This window comes from Anolis sagrei, chromosome 2, assembly GCF_037176765.1.
Source record: "Anolis sagrei isolate rAnoSag1 chromosome 2, rAnoSag1.mat, whole genome shotgun sequence".
Classification (NCBI taxonomy): domain Eukaryota; kingdom Metazoa; phylum Chordata; class Lepidosauria; order Squamata; family Dactyloidae; genus Anolis; species Anolis sagrei.
The window spans coordinates 85,557,744-85,579,236 of NC_090022.1; the positions used below are offsets into that span (position 1 = coordinate 85,557,744).

The window sequence follows — 21,493 nt, forward strand, 5'->3', positions numbered from 1 at the left end:
ACAAACAGAACAAAACTTTTGCTGGCTTTAATCTGGCCTAATTTCTGACCCCAAGGAAAAGTCCAGTATTTTTTTAGGTGACCACAGGATGATTGCTGAGTACACAATAAGGAGCGGTAGCAATCACAATTGTCTCATATTGCACAATATTCAAACATCCAGAGCCAGAAAACCCACATTAACATGTTGTTGTTGTTTATTTGTTCAGATGCTTCTGACTCTTTGTGACCTCATGGACCAGCCTACGTCAGAGCTCCCTGTCGGGCTGTCACTACCTTCAGCTCCAAGGTCAAGCCAGTCCCTTCAAACATAACATCCATCCATCTTTCACTTGGACAGCCCCTCTTTCTTTTTCTTTCCATTTTTCCCTCATTATCTTCTCTAAGCTTTTCTGTTTTCTCATGATATGGCCAAATACTTCATCTTTGCTTCTAATATCCTTCCCTCCAATGAGCAGTCAGGCTTTATTTCCTGGAGTATGGACTAGTTTGATCTTCTTGTGGTCCAAGGCACTCTCAGAATTTTCCTCCAACACCATAGTTCAAAAGTGTTTATCTTCCTTTGCTCAGCCTTCCTTATGATCCAGCTCCACATCCATTGACATGATATGCAATATTTATTTTGAATAGCTATCAGCCTTGTTTTGGTAATAGGGTGGGGTGTGGGACAACAAGATGTAATAGACTTTATAGTACATATGACTGAAACTCACAGACATTGTGTACAACTCTTGAGGTGACAATGCCATAAAACGCCTACTCTGTAGATCAAGGCCAGATTCTGATTGTACAGAGCAATAATTAGGTATGTATGTATATGTGAGAGCAAGTGTAGTGAAGTGGTTTTAGTACTGAGTTCTGTGATAGGTTCACCTTAGGGTTGCTATTAGCTGGAAACAACTGAAAGCATCAACAAGACTCTCAGCAGTAGTCTGGAGTGATACAAACTAACTATATTCTTTTCTTAAAGAATATGCTTTGGTCTTAAAGTTTTTCCAGCTTTCTTATCATCATAAGCGCTCTAAGTTATCTATAAATGGTTATCAGCCTCAAAAACAGAACTACATATATTAATGTTCTTGACATTGCTGCTGTCGCTTCCTTAGATAATGCATTTCAGTGGGATGCTGCTTAGTTTCAAAAAGAAAGATGAATAATGTTTGAAAGAAATTACTCTGGGATTTAGTCAAGTCTCCTAAGTCATGAGGTCATTGGTAGAATTTAGATTTGATGATGACGATGGCACTTATGAAGCAACCAGGGAGTAGAAATTATCCTAAACTTAAAATTCGAAGATATTCTTTTCCGTGAACTGGAACCACAGCCAAAGTAAACATCTTTCTGTTCCTGTGACCTTGTACTAGAATTGAACTCTGTTTAGGAAAAGTTCAACACTAGTTTGAAACAAGTAATTCAATAATCAGGATGTTTTTTTTTTTTTAAAAAAAAGATATGGAAGGCAAGAAAAAAAATTTAAGGACAGATTTTTAGAACCTTTCTAGAGTATTAAAAGGAGAGGGAGTGGGCATTGATGCTTTCACTTCTCTCCTTTCTGCCACCATTTTAATAAACTTCTGTATTTAAAAGAAGATCATAAGAAAGAGGCATGGGGAAGCTTTTTAATTTGGAGGCCACATGGTGGGCTGGGCAGGGAAGGTTTCACACATGGCAGTTTGCCTGGTCCATGGCCTCACCCAGGAGGTTGTGCTCATCAACTCCATCCCCGGGTAGAACCTCTTCCTGGCCTGCACCTTGACCGCCACTGCCATGGGACTCAGTTGCTCTTCACCAGCACACTCCCCTTCTTCTGTGCCTCTGACCCTGGTGACAAGGTGGGCAGCTCTTCCTCCTCCACCACTGCCACCTGGACAGGCAGCCACCTAGGGCTCTCCTTCCCTTCCTTCCTGCTCCTGTTGTTCTTCTTTCTGAGAGGGAACTTGCCCTTGAGAAAGGTGGCAGCAGCAGTGAAGGAGGAAGAGGAGATGGAAGAGGAGCTGGAAGGGGTGGGGTGGAGGCCTGGAAAAAAGGGAACACACTGGCTCCATAAGCACCAGTGAGAAGCAGCTAAGCCCAGTGGAGGTAGAGGCCAAGGTGCATGCCAGGAAGAGGCTCTGGCTGGGGCCGGTGACTTCTCTGGTCTCCTCTCAGGATGAGGACATGGGCAGGCTGCCATGTCCCCATGCTTATAAGAAGGTGAATGAGAGGAAGGCCTGAGAAAAGAGCCCAAAAGGCTACCTCTTGCCCCCGACGTGGGTTTGCCCATACCCAGAAGCGGCCCTAGGTAATTTTCAATGGTAAGCAAACAGTATTTTGGCACCCCCCCCCCCAACCAATTACTGATATATATTTTCTGTTCATCATGGGAGTTCTGTGTGCCATATTTCATTCAGTTCCATCATTGGTGGAGTCCAGAATGCTTTTTGATTGTAGGTGAACTATACATCTCAGTAACTACAACTCGCATATGTCAAGGTCTATTTTCCCCCAAGAGCGCCTCAAGAGTGCCCCTGGGCAAAATCAACTATACTGCAAATGCTTACTTTGCATAATGGGTTGAGCCGCCCCTGCCCATACCTGCTCTAAATGAACAAGAGGTTCTCGCAGTACAAACACATGTAGTGTCCACTGAACTCTGGGCCCAGCTCTGAGATTTAAAGACTGGATGATCTCTGATCCTTAGGGTAAGAGAGACACTTAGGGTGAGAGTAGTGCCCTGAAATGCATCTACTGTCATTAGCTTGATGTGTTGTTAATGCTACTGTTGGCTTTAGAAAGAAGGTGTTGTGAACTCACCAAGAGTTTCACTTCTTCCTTCCCTTCCCTTCCCTTCCCTTCCCTTCCCTTCCCTTCCCTTCCCTTCCCTTCCCTTCCCTTCCCTTCCCTTCCCTTCCCTTCCCTTCCCTTCCCTTCCCTCCCCTCCCCTCCCCTCCCCTCCCCTCCCCTCCCCTCCCCTCCCCTTCCCTTCCCTTCCCTTCATGACTGGGCAAGAACTCAGTGGGAAGGAGAGGTCAGTATCGGGAAATATTTCCTAATTTGTTAGATATGGTGTTTCTTGTTTTAGTTCCAATTCCTGGGCAACTGTTTTATCAGTTAACCAGGCTTGATGACACAAAGAGATCCAGCAGAGTGACTGTTGCTGAGCATCCTGGTGCACAGTGTGTCCTGTTGCATCCCAAGGCACATGTCCTATGGTGTGTGCCCCAGTGCACAATGCATTCCATAGAGCAACAGATGTCTTGCGCATTGTCCCACTATTGTTGTTGTTGTATGCTTTCCAATCATGACCCTAAGGCAACTCCATCACAGGGGCTGTATCCATACTGCAGAATTATGGCAGTTTGGTACCGCATTAACTGCTATGGCTCAAAGGAATGGAATTCTGAAATCAGTAATTTTGTGAGATATTTAACCTTCTCTGTCGGAGAGACCTGGCACCACAACAAATTACAAATTACAAAAATCATTAAATGGAACCATGACAGTCATGGTGGCATCAATCTGCTATAATTCTGCAGTGTACATGGTCTTGCATTTTCCTGGCAAGATTTGTTCAGAATTGCCCCCTTCCGTGACTGTGTGACTTGCCCAAAGTCACCCAGGAGTTTCCATGGCCAAGCAGGGATCTGATCTTTGGTATCCAGAATTGTACTGCAATGCTCAAACCACTACACCATGCTGGCTGTCAATGCATCACTGAAATTCACTAACATGGTTGAATTTCATGTCAGAGATGTCGTTCTGTCCTTGTAAAGTTTTGTACCACAGCCTCTGATACAGGATCATAATTGGCCTGTGTTTACTGTTCCTCTTGAGCAGATGGATGTAAAAAGAATGTGTAGGAATTGAAATTCTGATGGATGTGGTGCAGTGAGTGTAGCATCCATGTCTTCCAAACACAATTTTCACAAGCTGCATATGTATAATTGCAGCCAGTTTATAAGAGTGACAGTGCAGCCCTCACAGTTTGATGTTCATCTGTATGAAATGTGGCAAAAGCAGCTCAAAGTGGATGAACAAGCAGTCAATCAGAGAGTTAAGTACTGAAAAGCTGAACTGGAATTTGCAGGGACAAGTAATGTCAAACAGTGTTTGAAGGAGAAATTCTTTATATGGCCTAGGATATGCAAAGAACACAGTGTCGGCAAGCACTCAGACTCCTTTGTCGTAAACAGAGAAGATAAAGCATGATATATTATTTCCAAAAAAGGAGAAAGAAAACACTGGAAGATTAAGTACAGATTTCTGAGGCATTTATGGAAAAGTGCTGAGCTGCTTGACTTTCTTTAATGAAAAAATATGGGTTCAAGAACAGGTTGAACTGACAGAAAGCTCTACCCCGACCACCATCTGTTGTGGGTTTGCATATGTTAACCTTTTCTTACTATCACAGTAGGTAGGTGTATGTGTATGCATAGGTTACATGGGCATGATCCTATGTCCCCCCCCCCCTCCCCCTAAGCATAGATAGAATTGTGGAGTATATGAGACACAGAGAAGACAAGGACAAACAATATGCTTAATATGCTGTTAAGCATATCCACACACAGATTTCTCTTATGTATGTATCCCAAAAGATTTCTCTTTTTGGGATGATGCAGCGGTTGGTATTCCCTCTTGCCTCTGCAACAGCAAATGCCTTATCGCCTCCATTACTGAAAAGCCACCCCAAACAAAAGGGTCACAAAAGGGTGAAACAAAGACACTACCACTGCTGTCATCATTTTACATCTGACTATGGGCATATAATCTGTGATCCTGCCTGCTCCCCACAAAGCATGAAATGGCTGTGTGGGTCTGCTTCAGGGCCTTTTCAGAAAGTCAGGTGCAGGGGGAGAGTATATGGCTCAGTCTAGCATAGATCCCCATGTGGATCTTTATGCAAAGTTGGATTATGGCAACATGTGAGACACACAGTTGAACCCTATTGTCCCCACTGCATCTCTTGTTCTCGTTACTAAACTACATTACCTCTTCGTGCATAATTCTGCATCAATATAAAACAAGATTCCTCCTACTGATAAAAGTTTTCTATGCCAATCCTCCTTCTCCGACAGCCATATTCCATGCACAATTTGATTTTTATTTAAAAGTTTGGCAAAATTTTATATAAGGGTCAAAATCCTGTAATGGAACAAAGGCAGGGGATAAAACAAACAAGAAAACAATGTTGTACTAGCATCCTCACATTATTAGCAACTATACTCTTCTGAATGCATTGAACTGACATATTTAGCAGAACTTATAGTTAATGCTCCTCTCCAATGGGGGACCAGGTCAGGTTGTAAGTCCTTCACCAGTGGTTCGTGTTCCAGATGTTTTAGAATTCAACTCCCCAAAACCCTAGTCAGCTTGCCTGAGTATTTGCAAAGAACACTGGCAAGACTAAGGATAAAGAGATGCACATTTATCCACAGTGCTGGGATTGCTTGAGATGAATCTCCACAGTTGGCACTACTGATGGGATATTAGCAGAGATCTCCACAGTGATGGGACAGAGGAAGACTAATGGTGAGAGCATCAGAGTATTACATATTACCCGAGTCATGCTTATCTTTCCAGTTTTGTCCTTGCAAACGCTATGGGATTATATATATGCCATGCTTCTGTTGGACTGCATGGTAGACAGATATAATTAAGCAGTACATGAACACCTGAAAAGATCATAGATTTTTAATAAATAACAAATAAACAAAGGTAATATGAATCAGAAGTTCCAATGAAAGGAAGCCACTATGTCTTAAGCACTGGCAGATGGTGATTTAGGCCAGTGAATCCAGTCTGGATTTTAGCTGATCTTAAAAGTAGTTATTCAAGGTGCCAAACCTATTTTTGGTGACATAGAATACAGTTTGTTTAATGTGTGGGAAAAACTGGTATAGATTCATCACTTTGCTGACATCAAAACTCCCAAAACTTCTGCTTGATTTCAAAGATTATCATCTTTGAAGGACTATGTCACCAGCATCTGGCAGGAATAGTGAACTATTTCACCATTTTTCTCATCTTCGACAATAAAGGTTGTCTCAATATGTCAAGACACATTGCCAAAATTGTCAATTGCTGTGACAGTTTTTGCCCCCAAGTGGGAGTGAAAATATTACCATGTTTTTCAGCAGCAGCATAACACACATACACAAATACAGGATTCAGCAGTAGCAGCAATATCCCACAACTTCAACAATTTTAGTGGAAAATATGTTTTTATATGTAAAAAGGGAGCCCCCGGTGGCGCAGTGGATTAAACCCCTGTGCCGGCAGGACTGAAGACCGACAGGTCGCAAGTTCAAATCCGGGGAGAGGCGGATGAGCTCCCTCTATCAGCTCCAGCTCCTCATGTGGGGACATGAGAGAAGCCTCCCACAACGATAATAAAAACATCAAATCATCCGGGCGTCCCCTGGGCAACGTCCTTGCAGGCGGCCAATTCTCTCACACCAGAAGTGACTTGCAGTTTCTCAAGTCACTTCTGTCACGGCAAAAATAAAAATAAAATGTAAAATACATTTACATTTCTTTTCAAAAAGGAAATATGCAAAGATAATGACAGATTTCTACCTCCAGCTAGTTTCTTATGGTATAGTATACTCCTGTGATTGGTCTCCTGTTTGGTATTTCTGGTGTTGTAACATGGAGAGCAAACATGGTGTAGTGGTTTTTGAGTTGGACTATGGCTCTGGAGACCAGGGTTCGATTTCATGTTAGACCATCAAAAACTGCTGGGTGACGTGTCATGCATTCTCGGCCTTAGAAAATCCATAATTATTTTAGGATTGATGTAAGTCAGAAATGAATGGAAGGCTTACAGCCACAACATGAACTGAAAGCATTGCAAATTTTAAAATAGATTTTTATGGTCATCACACCAGTACAATGACCACCAGGGAGCCATGTCAACAAAGGGATTTCTGAGACACTGGGGAAAAGGGTGGTGAGTGAACAAGTGTCCACCCTTCTCCTGATAGAGAGGCAAATTATGGCAAGCTCTTGGGACAGGACCATGCAGAGTCATTGAAGAGACTAGCTTCTTTTTCTTCCTCTACAGCAGTGGTTCTCAACCTGTGGGTCATTGGGTGTTTTGGACTACAACTCCCAGAAATCCCAGCCAGTTGTTAGGATTTCTGGGAGTTGAAGGCCAAAACATCTGGGGACCCACAGGTTGAGAACAACTGTTCTACAGTGTTCAAAGTCTCCCTGCTTCCACCATTCTGTTGGTACCGTAGTTAAGAGTGAAAAGAGCATCTGTTTATAAGGACACTATGCAGAGAGACCTCCAAAGAATCCCAACAGAAGATGTCCTGATGGCCTACCACCTCAATAGAGCATGATGAAAAAGAAACATAGAGTAAGTCAGAGGTGATTGATGTATTGGTGACATGAAAGGCCCACCATTTTCCACTCTCTTCAGTAATAAATGGTTGTCTTCTAGCGCCACCACCTGGAACAACTCCTGGGAATGGTGGCCTTCAAGACTATGCCATTCAGGGTTCCCAGAAGGACACTGCGTTTGAGCAACATCCTTCTGAAACCTGTAGTAGAACTGGGAGTCACTCAGAGTAGGGAGAACTCAGGGATATGGACTAGGCTAACTAAGCCTTTCTCATTCCTGAAATCTCAACTGAAACTATAGGTTGAACATCTCTTATCTTCAATTTCAAATTCTTTCAAACTTGTCCGCATAGGTGGCTGAAACAAAGACACCTTTGCTTTCTAATGGTTCAGTGTACACACACTTTGCTTCATGCAGTTATTAAAATGTTCCATAAAATAGCACTCCGGTGTATGTGAAACAGACATTAATTTTTGTTTAGACTTGGGTCTAGTCTTGGGTTCCATTTAGACTTGGGCCCCTGAATTATCTCATTATGTAGGGCAATATGGGCATTCTAAAATCTGGGGAAAAAACCCTGACATTCCAAACTCTTCTGATCCCAAACATTTATGAGAAGGGGCACTCTAAAGGTAACTGATTGGGATGGAATTAGAAAAACATAATCAAACTGTATTTTCTGGCTACAGGGAGAAAAGGAAGAGGAGGAAGCTGGCCTGTGAGTGATAGATTAAAAGGGAGCCAAGAGTGTCAAGCCCATTTTCATCTAGGGCAGTGTTTCTCAACCTTCCAAATGCCGTGATCCCTTAATACAGTTCCTTATGTTACCATACAATTATTTCCCCAACCATACAATTATTTTCGTTGCTACTTTATAACTGAACTTTTGCTGCTGTTATGAATCATAATGTAAATATCTGATATGCAGGATGTATTTTCATTCACTGGACCAAATTAGGTGCAAATACCCAATACACCCAAATTTGAATACTGGTGGGGGTGCGGGGGGGATTGACTTTGTCATTTGGGAGTTGGAGTTGCTGGGATTTATAGTTCACTTACAATCAAAGAACCTAACCAATTATAGAATTGGGCCAAACTTCCCACACAGAACCCCCATGACCAACAGAAAATACTGTGTTTTCAGATGGTCTTTGGTGACCCCTATGACACCCCCATCGTTAACCCCCCAGGAGTCCCAACTTCCAGGTTGAGAAATGCTGATCTAGGGCCACATCAGCCTAAGGGTTGTCTCCAAAGGTTCAACTGTAACTGTAAGACTATATAAATGTAACTATGTTGCCCTGGTACTGAAAGCCTTGTGGGCCACATAAAATGAGGTGATGGCCAGATTTGGGCTGTGAGCTGAGCTCTCCATAAAAAATTGGACCACCTTAGAAGGTGTGTTGCTGTGTCACCCAGGGAACCCATGATTGAACCTGTAGGTGTCAAATGGGCCTTCTACTCATAGCTTTTCAGTCAAGGAGAAGAAAGAAGGCACCAACTGCAGGAGCTCCTTTGTAGGAAGTGCCTATCAAGGAGTTCCAGGCAGAGGCATTGATGGATTTCTTGATTTATTGTGTCAGAAGTGAATAGATACTACAGTTATAAAGTATGGAAAAACCAACATTCAAGTGAAAAACTTGGCATTATACTACATTTCCTTTGACTAAAAGCTGGCCACGTAGAGTGCCTCTGGTGTTGCTGTGAAAAGGTCCTCCATTGTGCAGGTGGCAGGGCTCAGGCCGCATAGTAGTAGGTGCTCTGTGGTTTGCTCTTCTCCACACTCACATGTCGCAGATTTCATTTTGTAGTCTCATTTCTTAAGACTGGCTCTGCATCTCATGGTGCCAGAGCGCAGTCTGTTCAGCGCCTTCCAAGTCACCCAGTTTTCTGCGTGTCCTGATTGAAGTTCCGGGTTTTAACCTGCCACTTTTGGACTCTGGCTTGCTGAGGTGTTCCTGAGAGTATCTCTGTAGATCAGGCATGGGCAAACTTGGATCCTCCCTTCAGGTGTTTTAGACTTCAACTCACACAATTCCTATCAGCCTCAGTCCCTTTCCATTTCTCCATCAGCTGCTTAAGCAGAAAGGAATGGAAGGAAAAGAAGAGACCTGAGGCTGATAGGAATTGTGGAAATTGAAGTCCAAAATACCTGGAGGGTCCAAGTTGCCCATGCCTGTTGTAGATCTTAGAAAGCTATTTCTTGATTTAAGACATGGCAAGCTGGCCGATATCTGTACCGATCAGTGATTCCCAACCTGTGGTCCGTGGACCACCAGTGGTCTGCAAGAACTAAAATATGGTCCGTAGCTTCACTGCTACTATACCATTGCAATGAGAGTGATTGGTTTCTTATAGTGCCAAGTGTTAACAAAATCCACAAGTAATACCACAACCCAACCAAATATTTTTTTTCCTTGGTGTCTTTGTTTTTAGGCCTGTTCCTGAGGTTATTTGGGGTCCTGATTCAGAAAATTGCATTGGATAGACCGCATCAGCTCTAGATTATTAAATATGGTTTTCTGTGGGCTTAGAAGATGGCAACTACTGGGTGGTATATGTCTGTATCAGAAACTAGGGCTGATGTGGCCTATCCAGAACCCCAAATAACCAAACCGAATCTAAAGCTGACCAAAACCAGATTCCTAAACCTTTTGGTCTTGATGTTGGAGTGGTCCCTGGTCCAAGAAAAAAAAAAAGGTTGGGAACCACTGGTACAGAGGATGGCCTGGAGACATCCATGCCTTGATTCTTTTATGACTGGCTGCTACTTCCAGATAAATACGACGCCGGGAGAAATGAGAGAAGCCTCCACGCAGGAGGGCAATACATGGGGGCGTCCCCTGAGCAACGTTTTTGTAGAGGGCTGATTCTCTCACCCCAGAAGCGACTTGCAGGGTGCATTGGGGGAGAAAGGGAGGGAAAACAATGTGGTAAAGATGACTGGAATGGAACAAGGAATATGAGATTGGTTATGATTCTACTATGAGACGAAGCGGATTATTTAGTGTAACTTTGTAATTGTTGTATTGCTAATATGTTGTTTGTAATTGCCTTTTTGTAAATTGCCTTTTATATGTGTTGTACACCGCCATGAGTCGCCCTAAAGGGCTGAGAATGGCGGTTAACAAATGCATCAAATAAATAAATAAATAAATAAATAAAACCTCCTGCGCTTCCCTGGGCTGGAGAAGGAGAAGGGAAGGAGGGAGGGCTGCCTGTGTGTGTGTGTGTGTGTGTGTGTGTGCTGGTGGGGAGGTGTTCTTCGGGCTCCCCATGAACCCGGCGGGACCAGGGCTTGCCTTCGCAATTGGCCACGAACCGTGGGAGGGGGGAGGGAGGGGGGAGGGAGGGGGGAGGGACGGCCAACGCCGGGCGGGTATAAGTTGGGAAAGCAAGCAGGGGCTGGGGAAAACTTTTCGAGATCTGGGGCGGGAAGCGCAAGTGCTGGCGGAGAGGGGCGCCCGATCTGGCTCTCCTGGGGGGCGATTTCCAAGCCCTCTCTTCCGCCTCCTGACAGGCCATCCGTGGGTTCCTCGGGGGCTTCTCCTCCTCGGCTGGGAAGGCAGGCGGGGCACTCTTCCTTCCTTCCCTCCCTTCTGTCCCGGCTTCTGGGCGGGCGCGGCGCCCTGAAAGTTCCTTCCCGGAGGAAGGCAGGCAGGCAGGCGGGCGGGCAGGCGGGCAAGGAAGCAGGAGAAGAGAAGCCGTGCCCTGCCCCTTCTGCCCGCCCTGCCCTGCCTTGCCTTGGCCCGCCTTGCCCTTCGATGCCCGCGCGGGGCCCCCGGGCTCCAGCATGGCGGTGTCGGCCCTCACCGGCGCCTCCCTGCTCAGCCTGCTCAGCCTGGGCTACCTGTCCTGGGACTGGGTCAAGCCCGGCGGCGCCTCCCTGGAGGCCGGCGGGGAGAAGGCCCTGCCCCCCCGCTCGGCCTCGTCCTGGCCCTGGGCCCCGCCGAGGCCCCCTCCTCCTGCCCGCCCCTCCCGCCCGCCCCACCTGGTCTTCATCCTGACCGACGACCAGGGCTTCCACGACGTGGGCTACCACGGCTCCGACATCCAGACGCCCACGCTGGACCGGCTGGCGGGCGAAGGGGTCAAGCTGGAGAACTACTACATCCAGCCCATCTGCACCCCCTCCAGGAGCCAGCTCATCACCGGCAGGTCAGCAGGAGCCGGGCCCTGGGCGCCTGGGTCTGGGATCGGGAGGGAGGGAGGGAGGGAGGGAGAGGGGGAGAATGGGAGGGAGAGAGGTCTCCCAGGGCATCACAATGGGGCGCCCAACGGGCTCTCACAGGATCCACCTGCTCCTTCCAAGAGCGAGCGCCTGAAGCGGGGAGAACCCTTCTCAAACTAGGCAGGAGGGACCCTGAAGCCAAAGAAGGACCTGCTAGGTGAAGGCATCAAGGGAAGGGAAGGGAATTGGGGGGGGGGGGGGGGAGAGGCACCACAGACAGACCATGCCCACCCCCAGGTTTACCCGGGACCATAGGGTGCAAAACTGCCAACCAAGTTCCACAAAAAGGGGCTCCTCTCACCATCAAGGACTTGGCAACTAGGAAAAGTCAGGGGAAAGTTTTCAAATATGAATGAGGAAGGAGGAAAGGAGAATAAACACCGTTTTCCATTTTACTGTAAGTTTTAATTTCCGAAAAGGGAACTTTATTTGGCAGTTTCTTTTGGTTTATATCTTCAATTACCCTCTCTGCTCATGAATACCTCAAGGAATTGCAGTCCCCCAAAACCAACCCCCAAAGCCTGGATCTGCTTTCAGGTACAGTACTTTCAGGTACAGTACTCAGTGTGAGTACCGTACCTTAAATAAAGAGAAAGGTTTCCCCTGACATGAAGTCTAGTCATGTCTGACTCTGGGATGTGGTGCTCATCTCCATTTCTAAGCCAAAGAGCTGGTGTTGTCTGTTGACACCTCCAGGGTCATGTGGCCAGCATGATTGCACGGAGCACTGTTACTTTCCCACTGAAGTGGTACCTATTGATCTATTCACATTTGTATGTTTTCAAACGGCTAAGTTGGCAAAAGCTGGGGCTAACAGTGGGCACTCACCCTGCTCTCCAGATTCAAACCACCAACCTTTGGGTCAGCAAGTTCAGTAGCTCAGCAGTTTAGCCCGCTACACCACGGGGGCGGCGGGGGGGGGGGCAAGTACTGTACCTTAGCTTTTCTCAAAAAAGGAAGAGTAAAGGGTTGCAAGGCAAGAGTGCAGTCCATCCTGGGAGATCCCAAAAGGAGCACACACCCTTACGCTGTTCAAATAGGGAAATGGCAACTCCACCCCTCCCTCCACAAAATGATCCCTAATCCAAGGATTATATAAAAGTCAATAATTTGGCCCCAAAGCTAGCCTTTGACTTACCCACACCACTAGTTTATACATCAATATGAACAGTAGATATATATGGGGGCACCAAATTCTTTAAAGTGCTTAAATCTCCTACAGGCCTCAATCCAGCCACCCAGGTGTTGTGACTTGTTTTGGACTAGGAATCCCAAGGTCCAGTTATACTGCATAGTGATAGGGCTACCATCCCATTATCCCTGGGACCCTAGGATGTGTAGATTGATTGGAATTGCCAGAGAAGCACTCTGGTGGAGAATTTCAAATATTTGTTGCCATTGTGTGCCTGCGAGTCTTTTCCTACCTATAGTAGACCTTATCACGTGGCTTCCTTAGCAAGATCAATTCCAAAGAGGTTTGCCATTGCCTTCATCAATCATTGCCTGGGATTGAGAGTTTGTGACTTGCCAAAGGTCACACACACCCTTCTCTATAAGCACATCACAGATGCCTTTTCTAAACCGCACATCACATATGCCTTCCCGTATCCTACCTTCCTTTGTTCACTCATGCAGTTATGCTGCCAAGCACAGCCATGCAGCTCAATCCTAAAACTTCTTGTATCATAATAAAATAGTTTGTGTTGAATTTCTGCCATGACCAATTTCCTTAAGACATAATGAAACGCCAAATTCCCAGGGGCCAAAGAGCCAAAAAGTAAAGGAACCTCCCAAATTTCGTCATCCAAGCACTTTCCAGTCACAGGAGGAAAAAAAAAGAATGAAGTAACACAATGCTCTTCCCAGAATATATACTCCAGGCCAAGGAGAGCAGGAAACTCCTGGCTTTCAGAGCCAAGGGTGGCCTTTCCTTAAAAAGCAAAGGACTTTCAGGACTGGAGAATAGATGATGTGCCCAGTCTTGCTGAGAGTGAACAGAACAGACTTACTGTGTGAGTCATAGGGATTTTATCCTAGAAAGTAGGCTTGTGCACTTCTTACATGTGGTTCTGTTTCCAGAAGGTTGGACAGTCAGCAATCCCGGGAAAGCAGGAAATCCTTTCTGCATCTGGCGAGCGTGACTGTGCAGACAACACAGACTACGTACAATAAGATTACTTAATATCACTTGAGTGAATAATTGGCAAGTTGAACACATTGTCCACGTAGGCAACAAGTCTGGAAAGAGCATAAAGTCTTCTTTTAGGTAACCCCAACAAGAAACTTATACATCAGTGGATGGGCAATATGTAGCCCTCAAGGCTATTTTAGTGGTGCCTATTATATTTCCTTGCTGAAGGAGTATTATTGATGCAACCCAAGTCTGCATTTCTTCCCAGTTCCAAAAAAGTGTTTCAGCTTGATTCCTCTCCCGAGCAAAGCCTCGTTTTTATTTTCCTGTTTTCTCCTGTGTGTTCTGCCCTTGTTTTCTTTCTGTATTCCTCTAGGCTTGTCGCCCCATACCAGAGGGAGCTCATCCTATAGTTGTCGAATTTGGGAGGCAACTGTGAGGGTGGCAAATTCAGTGGCAATATGGTTCCCAGTGGGTAATAATAATAGCAATAATTTTATTTGATACTCACCTCTTCTCGAGGCGATGTACAAGACAAGCAGTCCAATGCAATCTGCCTGCTTTTGACTGATGGCAGTGGTGGTCCACACTGCATATTACTGTAGATTTTGAATGAATTATCCAAGAGGCGGCACCTAATTTGGGGCAAAGGATTCAACATTTTGGATAATTCCCTTAAATCTCAGATCAGATTCACTGCCAGACTGACATGGAAGTCACCACTGCTGCATACTCCTTAAAAATGTTTTTATTGAATATTTTCAATTTTTTTCACACAAAAATAGTAAGGGGAATAAAGAAGGTGGAGGTAGTGAGGGTAGTGAGGTTATTTTTAGTGAAAAGCCCCCGGTGGTGCAGTGGGTTAAACCGCTGAGCTGCTGAACTTGCTAACTGAAAGGTTGGCGGTTTGAATCTGGGGAGCAGGGTTAACTCCTGTTGTTAGCCCCAGTTTCTGCCAACTTAGCAGTTCAAAAACATTCAAATGTGAGTAGATCAATTAGGTACCGTGTCAGCAGGAAGGTAATGCCACTCCATACTAGACTTACTGTCAAGGAGAAACCTTTACTTTTACCTTCAGTGTGGTGTAGAGGGAAAGGGAGGGGATGTGGGGGAGGGGAAAAGCATTGACTGCTGTACATCCTTATCTAGAAGTAAATCCCATTGAACCTTATGAAGTCGACCTCTGGGGCTGTATGCATAAATTCCACTTCATACATTTTCTCTCTCTTTCTTTTGGGCTGAATGCATAATCTTGGGAAATGGAATATTTGTTGTTGTTCATTCATTCAGTCATTTCCGACTGATATGTATGTGTGTGTGTGTGTGTATAGAGAGAAAGAGTATTTGGTGGTGATGCAGAAATAACATGGCCCCGTCCCACACATATTGTTACATCGGTATTCCATAGGAATTCATAGTTCACATAGAAGACTATAAAGAGAACAGTGAAAGTGTGCATGACGTTTTAAAAATGTATAAGATTTGTATAGTAATTATATTTTTGATAGCAAACACTTTTAAGGAATTAGAGCTCTTTTAATGGATTTCAGATGATAGGTTAATTTAGACTTTAATGAACCTGGTGGTCTTTTGTGTGTGTGTCTATGTGTGCGTTTGTTTGTTTTTTGTTTTACCTGATATTAAATCCTCTAGAATGAACAACACGGTGCTTTTCAACAAGATAAGCATGTTTATTAGGTGTGCAAAACATAGCATAGTGGTTTAAGTGTTGGGCTAGGACTCTGGGATACCAGGGTTCAAACTCCTCTTGGCCAAGAAAACTCATTGGATGGTCTTGGGCAAATCACAATCTCTCAACCTCAAAGAAGGCAATGACCACCTCCCACTAAGCAAATCTTGCCAACAAAACCCAATGACAGAGTTACATGAGTCTGAGTTGACTTGAAGGTGTATGATGAGCACAATGACAATTTCCAACTTAACTTTGGGGTCTTGCTTCTGAGCAGATAACAGGTTCTGCTGGATGAGCACCACAACTGAACCCATGAAACACATGTAGTCCTTTTTATTTCCTTTAAATTTTATTTGTGAAGTGAGGACATGTTTCCCCTCTCTACTTTATCTTCATAATAACCCCATGAGTTAGCTAACATTGTGAGAGATTAACTGGATCCCATTTCATGATATTAGAAGGACTTGAACTTGCAAATCATAGTCCATCACTCTAATAATCGCATGATTCTGTATCCCATGTGACCTTTGTGCATTTGGATCCCCCCCCCCCCCCAATTTCCCTCACAACAGAGCACAAAAAGAACCAGCTTGTTTTGGGAAAGATCCTAAAGTAAAGCAATAGACTAAAACAAAAGAAAACAAGACTTAAATCAATCATATGGTTGTCTATATCTGCCTGTTGCCCCACTGCAGTGGTTCCCAACCTGTAGTCCGTGGACCATCAGTGGCCCACAAGAACTAAAATATAGTCCACGGCCTCACCATTACTACACTGTTGCAATGAAAGCGACTGGTCTCACAAAATCCTCTTATAGTGTTGAGGCTTATGAAATATGGTTTTCTTTGGGCAAGCAGATGGCAACTACAGGATAGCATATGTTCTGTATCAGAAACTAGATCTGATGTTGTCTTTCCAATGCAGTTTTCTGATTCACTACCCCAAATAACCAAAGTGAATGTAAAGTTGACCAAAAACTGATTCCGATCTTTTTTGGAAAATGGTCCCTGGTCAAGTGGTCCCTGGTCAAAAAAAGGTTGGCAACCACTGCCCTATAGGAAGGAGAAAGGGAGTGAAGGAGGCAGACGCAGACAAAGGCAACCTTAGAATCTATCCAGTCTTACCCCCAGAACCAACTTCTGGACAGAATGTCCCCCACCCTACCTTGATTCCTTATGGAAAGTGATTAAAAGGTTTCTAGTAAGAAGGCTTGTGAACCTTTTCAAAGTAACACTTCTGAAACGTCCCTAGCTAGATTCCCTAGCCAGATGGGTCCTGCTGTTTTCTATAGAATCATAGAATTCTCCTCTAAGTCATTCTGGAGACTTTCATGTAAGAAATAATGTCTCTGGAAGCTGCTGCCCAACCATCAGTAAATGGCCAGAAGTAGCCCTATAGTGTCCTCCTTGTGTGCTTTATTGGGTTAGGAGTGCAGCTCTGCCTGCCTTGCAGCCTGAACCCAACCTCTTAGAAAACCAATATCTGGCTTTTAAAAAAATTGCCATGCTGGAAACATTTTTTTTTGAACCTGAAAAGGAAACATTACATGATCTGAAATTAGGAACTGCTCTTCCTAATGATGTGACCTTTAAGGATGATCTTGAACAGTTGCCCAGGAGACATCTAAATTTTTATCTATATTTATGAAACTGAGATCTTGTGATACAGGGTAGGATATAAATATTTTAATAAATAAATACTGGAAATTGATATAATACCAGTGTAAATATTTTATGGTAGAAATAACATTATCATCCTTTTGAGAGATCACCATTGATTTCCAGAAACAGTTAGAATGATGCCTCTCACTGAGACATATTAAAGAGGAGTTAATGGTTTGTTCTTTTTTTCTGTGTAAAACACACCAGATTGCCAAAATTTATTCCTTTCCTGCTTGTTCTATCATTTTTCCAGTTGCTTTTACAATTACTGGCTCAGGGAAGGTAACCAAATGCTTCACATCTAAGCTAAAGTATCCCAACACATTACTAAATTTTCTCAAAGGGAGATAAAGATGAAGGCAGCTGGAGTTGAGGGAAGGATATGGAGCAAAGGGAAAGTAGGAAAGCATGCCTGTCTAGTATGTACTGTGGACTTGTGGTGCAGCTGAAAAATGAACACACATATGTCTTTCATTATATGTTGCTCTTAACCAAGGGTTTGGTACCTGTGACTTCGCCTATCTCTAGCTGACAAAACTGGAGCCCCTGGTGGCGCAGTGGGTTAAACCCTTGTGCCGGCAGGACTGAAGATAAAAAGATGAGGAAAATAATATACTCTTGAGAAATACACATAGCTCTCAACTGAATCTATTTCAATTTCTGTAAGTACATTAGAGTCACAGCACTGGAAAAAGGTGACATCTAAATTCATTATTGTTGTTACTTGTGGTGTTATTATTTCACCACTTGTGGGAGCACTTCTTCTAAAATCATGCTAAATTATCATCTGTAAGTTATTGCAACTCATGATGCTCTTTCTGCCTTCCTTCTTCTCTTACTAGGTACCAAATCCATACAGGCCTTCAACACTCTATCATCCGTCCTCAGCAGCCAAATTGCCTGCCCTTGAACCAAGTCACGCTTCCCCAGAAGCTACAGGAAGCTGGCTACTCTACACACATGGTAGGGAAGTGGCACTTAGGTTTCTATCGAAAAGAATGCCTGCCGACCCGCAGGGGGTTTGACACCTTCTTGGGCTCATTGACTGGAAATGTGGATTATTATACCTATGATAACTGTGACGGGCCTGGAGTATGTGGCTATGATCTTCATGATGGTGAAAATGTGGCCTGGGAACAGAGTGGCAAATATTCCACCTTCCTTTATGCTCAGCGCGTCAACAAAATTCTGGCCACCCACAACCCCAAGGAACCCATATTTATCTATATAGCATTCCAAGCTGTACATACCCCATTACAGTCCCCAAAAGAGTACATCTATCGCTATCGTTCCATGGGCAACGTGGCACGACGCAAATATGCAGCCATGGTCACGTGCATGGATGAAGCTGTGAAGAACATCACTTGGGCACTGAAGAAATATGGGTACTATGACAACAGTGTGATTGTCTTCTCCACAGACAATGGTGGGCAAACCTTCTCTGGGGGAAGCAACTGGCCTCTGCGAGGCCGCAAAGGGACCTACTGGGAAGGAGGAGTCCGTGGCATTGGGTTTGTCCATAGCCCACTGATTAAACACAAACGGAGAATTAGCAGGGCACTTATTCACATAACAGACTGGTACCCAACTCTAGTGACCCTGGCTCGGGGCAATGTGTCTGAAGCAGATAATTTGGATGGTTACAATGTGTGGCCAGCCATCAGTGAGGGAAAAGAATCTCCACGGACTGAAATCCTGCATAACATTGATCCCCTTTATAACCATGCCAAATATGGGTCCTTAGAAAGTGGGTTTGGCATCTGGAACACAGCAGTTCAAGCCTCTGTACGGGTAGGGGACTGGAAGCTCTTGACTGGAGACCCAGGTTACAGCGACTGGATCCCACCACAGACTCTAGCCACCTTCCCTGGGAGCTGGTGGAACCTGGAGCGCATGACAGGTGGCATACGGAAGTCTGTCTGGCTTTTCAACATTACTGCTGATCCCTATGAGCGCTATGATCTTTCAGAGCAGCGTCCTGATGTTGTCCGGGCTCTCCTCCTCAGACTGGTTCACTACAACCAGACAGCTATCCCTGTCAGGTATCCAGCAGAAAATCCTCGCGCTCATCCAGACTTCAACGGTGGTGCCTGGGGACCTTGGGCAACGGGTGAAGAAGATGTGTGGGAGCCAGGGCATGGGAAAGTGAAAAACAAGAAGCGGAAGAAGAAGTGCAAGATCTGCAAGCTGCGCTCTTTCTTCCGGAAACTGAACACCCGGATGATGTCAAACCGCATCTAACTTGTGTGTGTGTGTATGTGTGTTGCCAAACGCAGCCTTAAAGAGGTGCAGCTTATCATAGCCACTCAGTATTATATGAACATAGGCAGCTGCCTGATACTGAGTTGGACCTTTGAACTATCTATCCCAGGACTGCTGACAACGCCTGGCAGGAAACTATTCTACCCTACCTCAAAATACCAAGGATTGAACCTGGGACCTCCTGCATATAAATGATGTGCAAGTAGGGAGGGAAAGGAACACAGACAGAATAGGCTAGTCTCATTCTACCCATCTCCATTAACATTCGGTGCTTAGTTGAGTGGGATATCAGTTGGACAGAACCAACTTTATTCCAATTCTTTTTCATCCCACTTTTGTTCCCATCCTTTGGCACACATCTATGTTGGGAAACTATGCAGTACCTATTATTTCTTACTTATGAGTGCTTGACCAGTTGTAGGGACAGCACCTTCCTATTGATTCTTCATTGCAACATGTAACCACTTGGCAGGGTGATCAATGCACCCTTGCATGTTAAGATGAGATACAATGCAGAGAAGGTGTCCTTTTCAGGCAATTCAGGAGCTAAGGGGAAAGCACTTATATGGAATAGCTTGTCTTCAAAGATCAAACCAATCACACTCCAAGTGCTAAAGGTATTCAGGCACAACTTCTGAGGAAGAGGAGTTGCTTTGTTTGCTGACCACAAATAAGCCTTCATTTATGTAACTTTTTTTTTGCTCTGGAGAAAATGTCTGTGGGTTCTGCTTTCCCTTAAGGCTGCAGCCTCCCCCTCCAGGTAACTTCATTGCATGTGGGTGGTGGTGCAGAAGACTTGGGATGGTTATTTTTATCTGAAATAGAATACTGATCTTGAACAGTGTGAACATTTCATCCTAAATACGTATAATGCCAAACAACTTGTGAATGTGGGCATGAGTAAAAGGTCCACAAGTATTACATGGTCTACATGAACAGGCAAATCTTGAAAACTGAGCAATGTTTACATAGCTGTCCATGTACCTGTAGCGGTATAGGGCTGGTGGATTCCATGTACGTAACTAGTGGTGTATCCACTCAGCATTTTAGTCTAAACTTGACAGAACTATCCAAATAGCTGTAGCCTGTCCTCAAAATAAGTTCAGCCCCTTGGACATCTTTAAAGTTCAGACTAAATCCCAGTGTGAATTCAGCACCTCACTGACATGGGAGTTGCCAGCTGTTACGGAAATGCAGAGAGAAATGATTGCCCATCTATTTACTTAGCCACTGACATACGCACAATGACTCACATCGGACATGAAAAGAAGCTGCTGCTGTTATGAAGCTTCCTCCACCATATGGGTGCTATTTTGTAATCTCAGGAAGGCTATAGGTATCTCTTATGTGCTTATATTTCAGTTTAGGATATAGGAGAGTTAGCACATGATGCTTCCATACAAGAGTTTATGTTTGACAACAGAACATGGGAATGGTGCATACATATGATTAGGCCAGAAACAGTTAATCAGAATCCTACTGTTGTTACACTCTGGCAGCAGTTGCTTCCAGGATTTGTTCATGCAGTGCATAATTAATTTGTGGAATTAATTGCTACAAAGGTGGTGATGACTACTAGCTTAGTAGTACTAGCTTTGGAAGGAGATTAGGTAAATGCAAGTGGATGAGTCTACTAATAGCCATTAGTCATGACAGCAAAATAAAACCATATTCAAAAGCAGAGTGTCAAATATTAACTGAAAAATATGGAATAACCAACATGGGCTGTGTGCAGAAACATCGGACTGGTGCCATGGGAGATGTTATGTATAAGAAGAGCCAGCAGTCTGGTCCAGCAAAACAGTTCTGATGATCTCACATTTCATAAGTGGCAACATTTTCCCATTCAAAGAGTCTGTAACCATTTGAATAGGAATCTACAAACCTTAGAAAAACCAGGCATTCTGGGTTGTAGATTTTTTTTCGGGCTGTATGGCCATGTTCTAGAGGCATTCTGTTTCAGGCATTCTGTTTTTTCCTACAATTGACAAGTATGTAAACCAGGGCTAGGCAATGTGAGCTTACATGTGGTGCTTTGTAGTCTTGGGTTCTCTAAAGAAGAAACTTCCTTTCCTCCCAATATGAAGATTTGCAGCTACCAGAAGCAATTGTTTAAAGCAATTGCAAGTCTTTAGGCCTTTTTTAGAGTTTGTAGAAGTGGAAATGAACTCTCTGGCCTGGTGGAG

At 44.4% G+C, this 21,493-nt stretch overlaps 1 protein-coding gene across 1 annotated transcript; it reads left to right on the forward strand.

Annotated features, from left to right (window-relative positions):
• The first annotated feature begins 10,727 nt into the window (after positions 1-10,727).
• On the forward strand, positions 10,728-20,985 carry ARSI (arylsulfatase family member I). Its single transcript, XM_060765446.2, has 2 exons — positions 10,728-11,487; positions 17,888-20,985. The coding sequence occupies exons 1-2, from the start codon at positions 11,123-11,125 to the stop codon at positions 19,284-19,286; spliced, it is 1,764 nt and encodes a 587-aa protein (XP_060621429.2). The 5' UTR covers positions 10,728-11,122; the 3' UTR covers positions 19,287-20,985.
• Positions 20,986-21,493: the final 508 nt, after the last annotated feature.

Coding starts and splice junctions, on each gene's coding strand:
- ARSI (XM_060765446.2), top strand. CDS start 11,123: ATGGCGGTGTCGGCCCTCACCGGCGCCTCCCTGCTCAGCCTGCTCAGC. Junction 11,488..17,887: donor AGCCAGCTCATCACCGGCAG/GTCAGCAGGAGC, acceptor TTCTCTTACTAG/GTACCAAATCCATACAGGCC.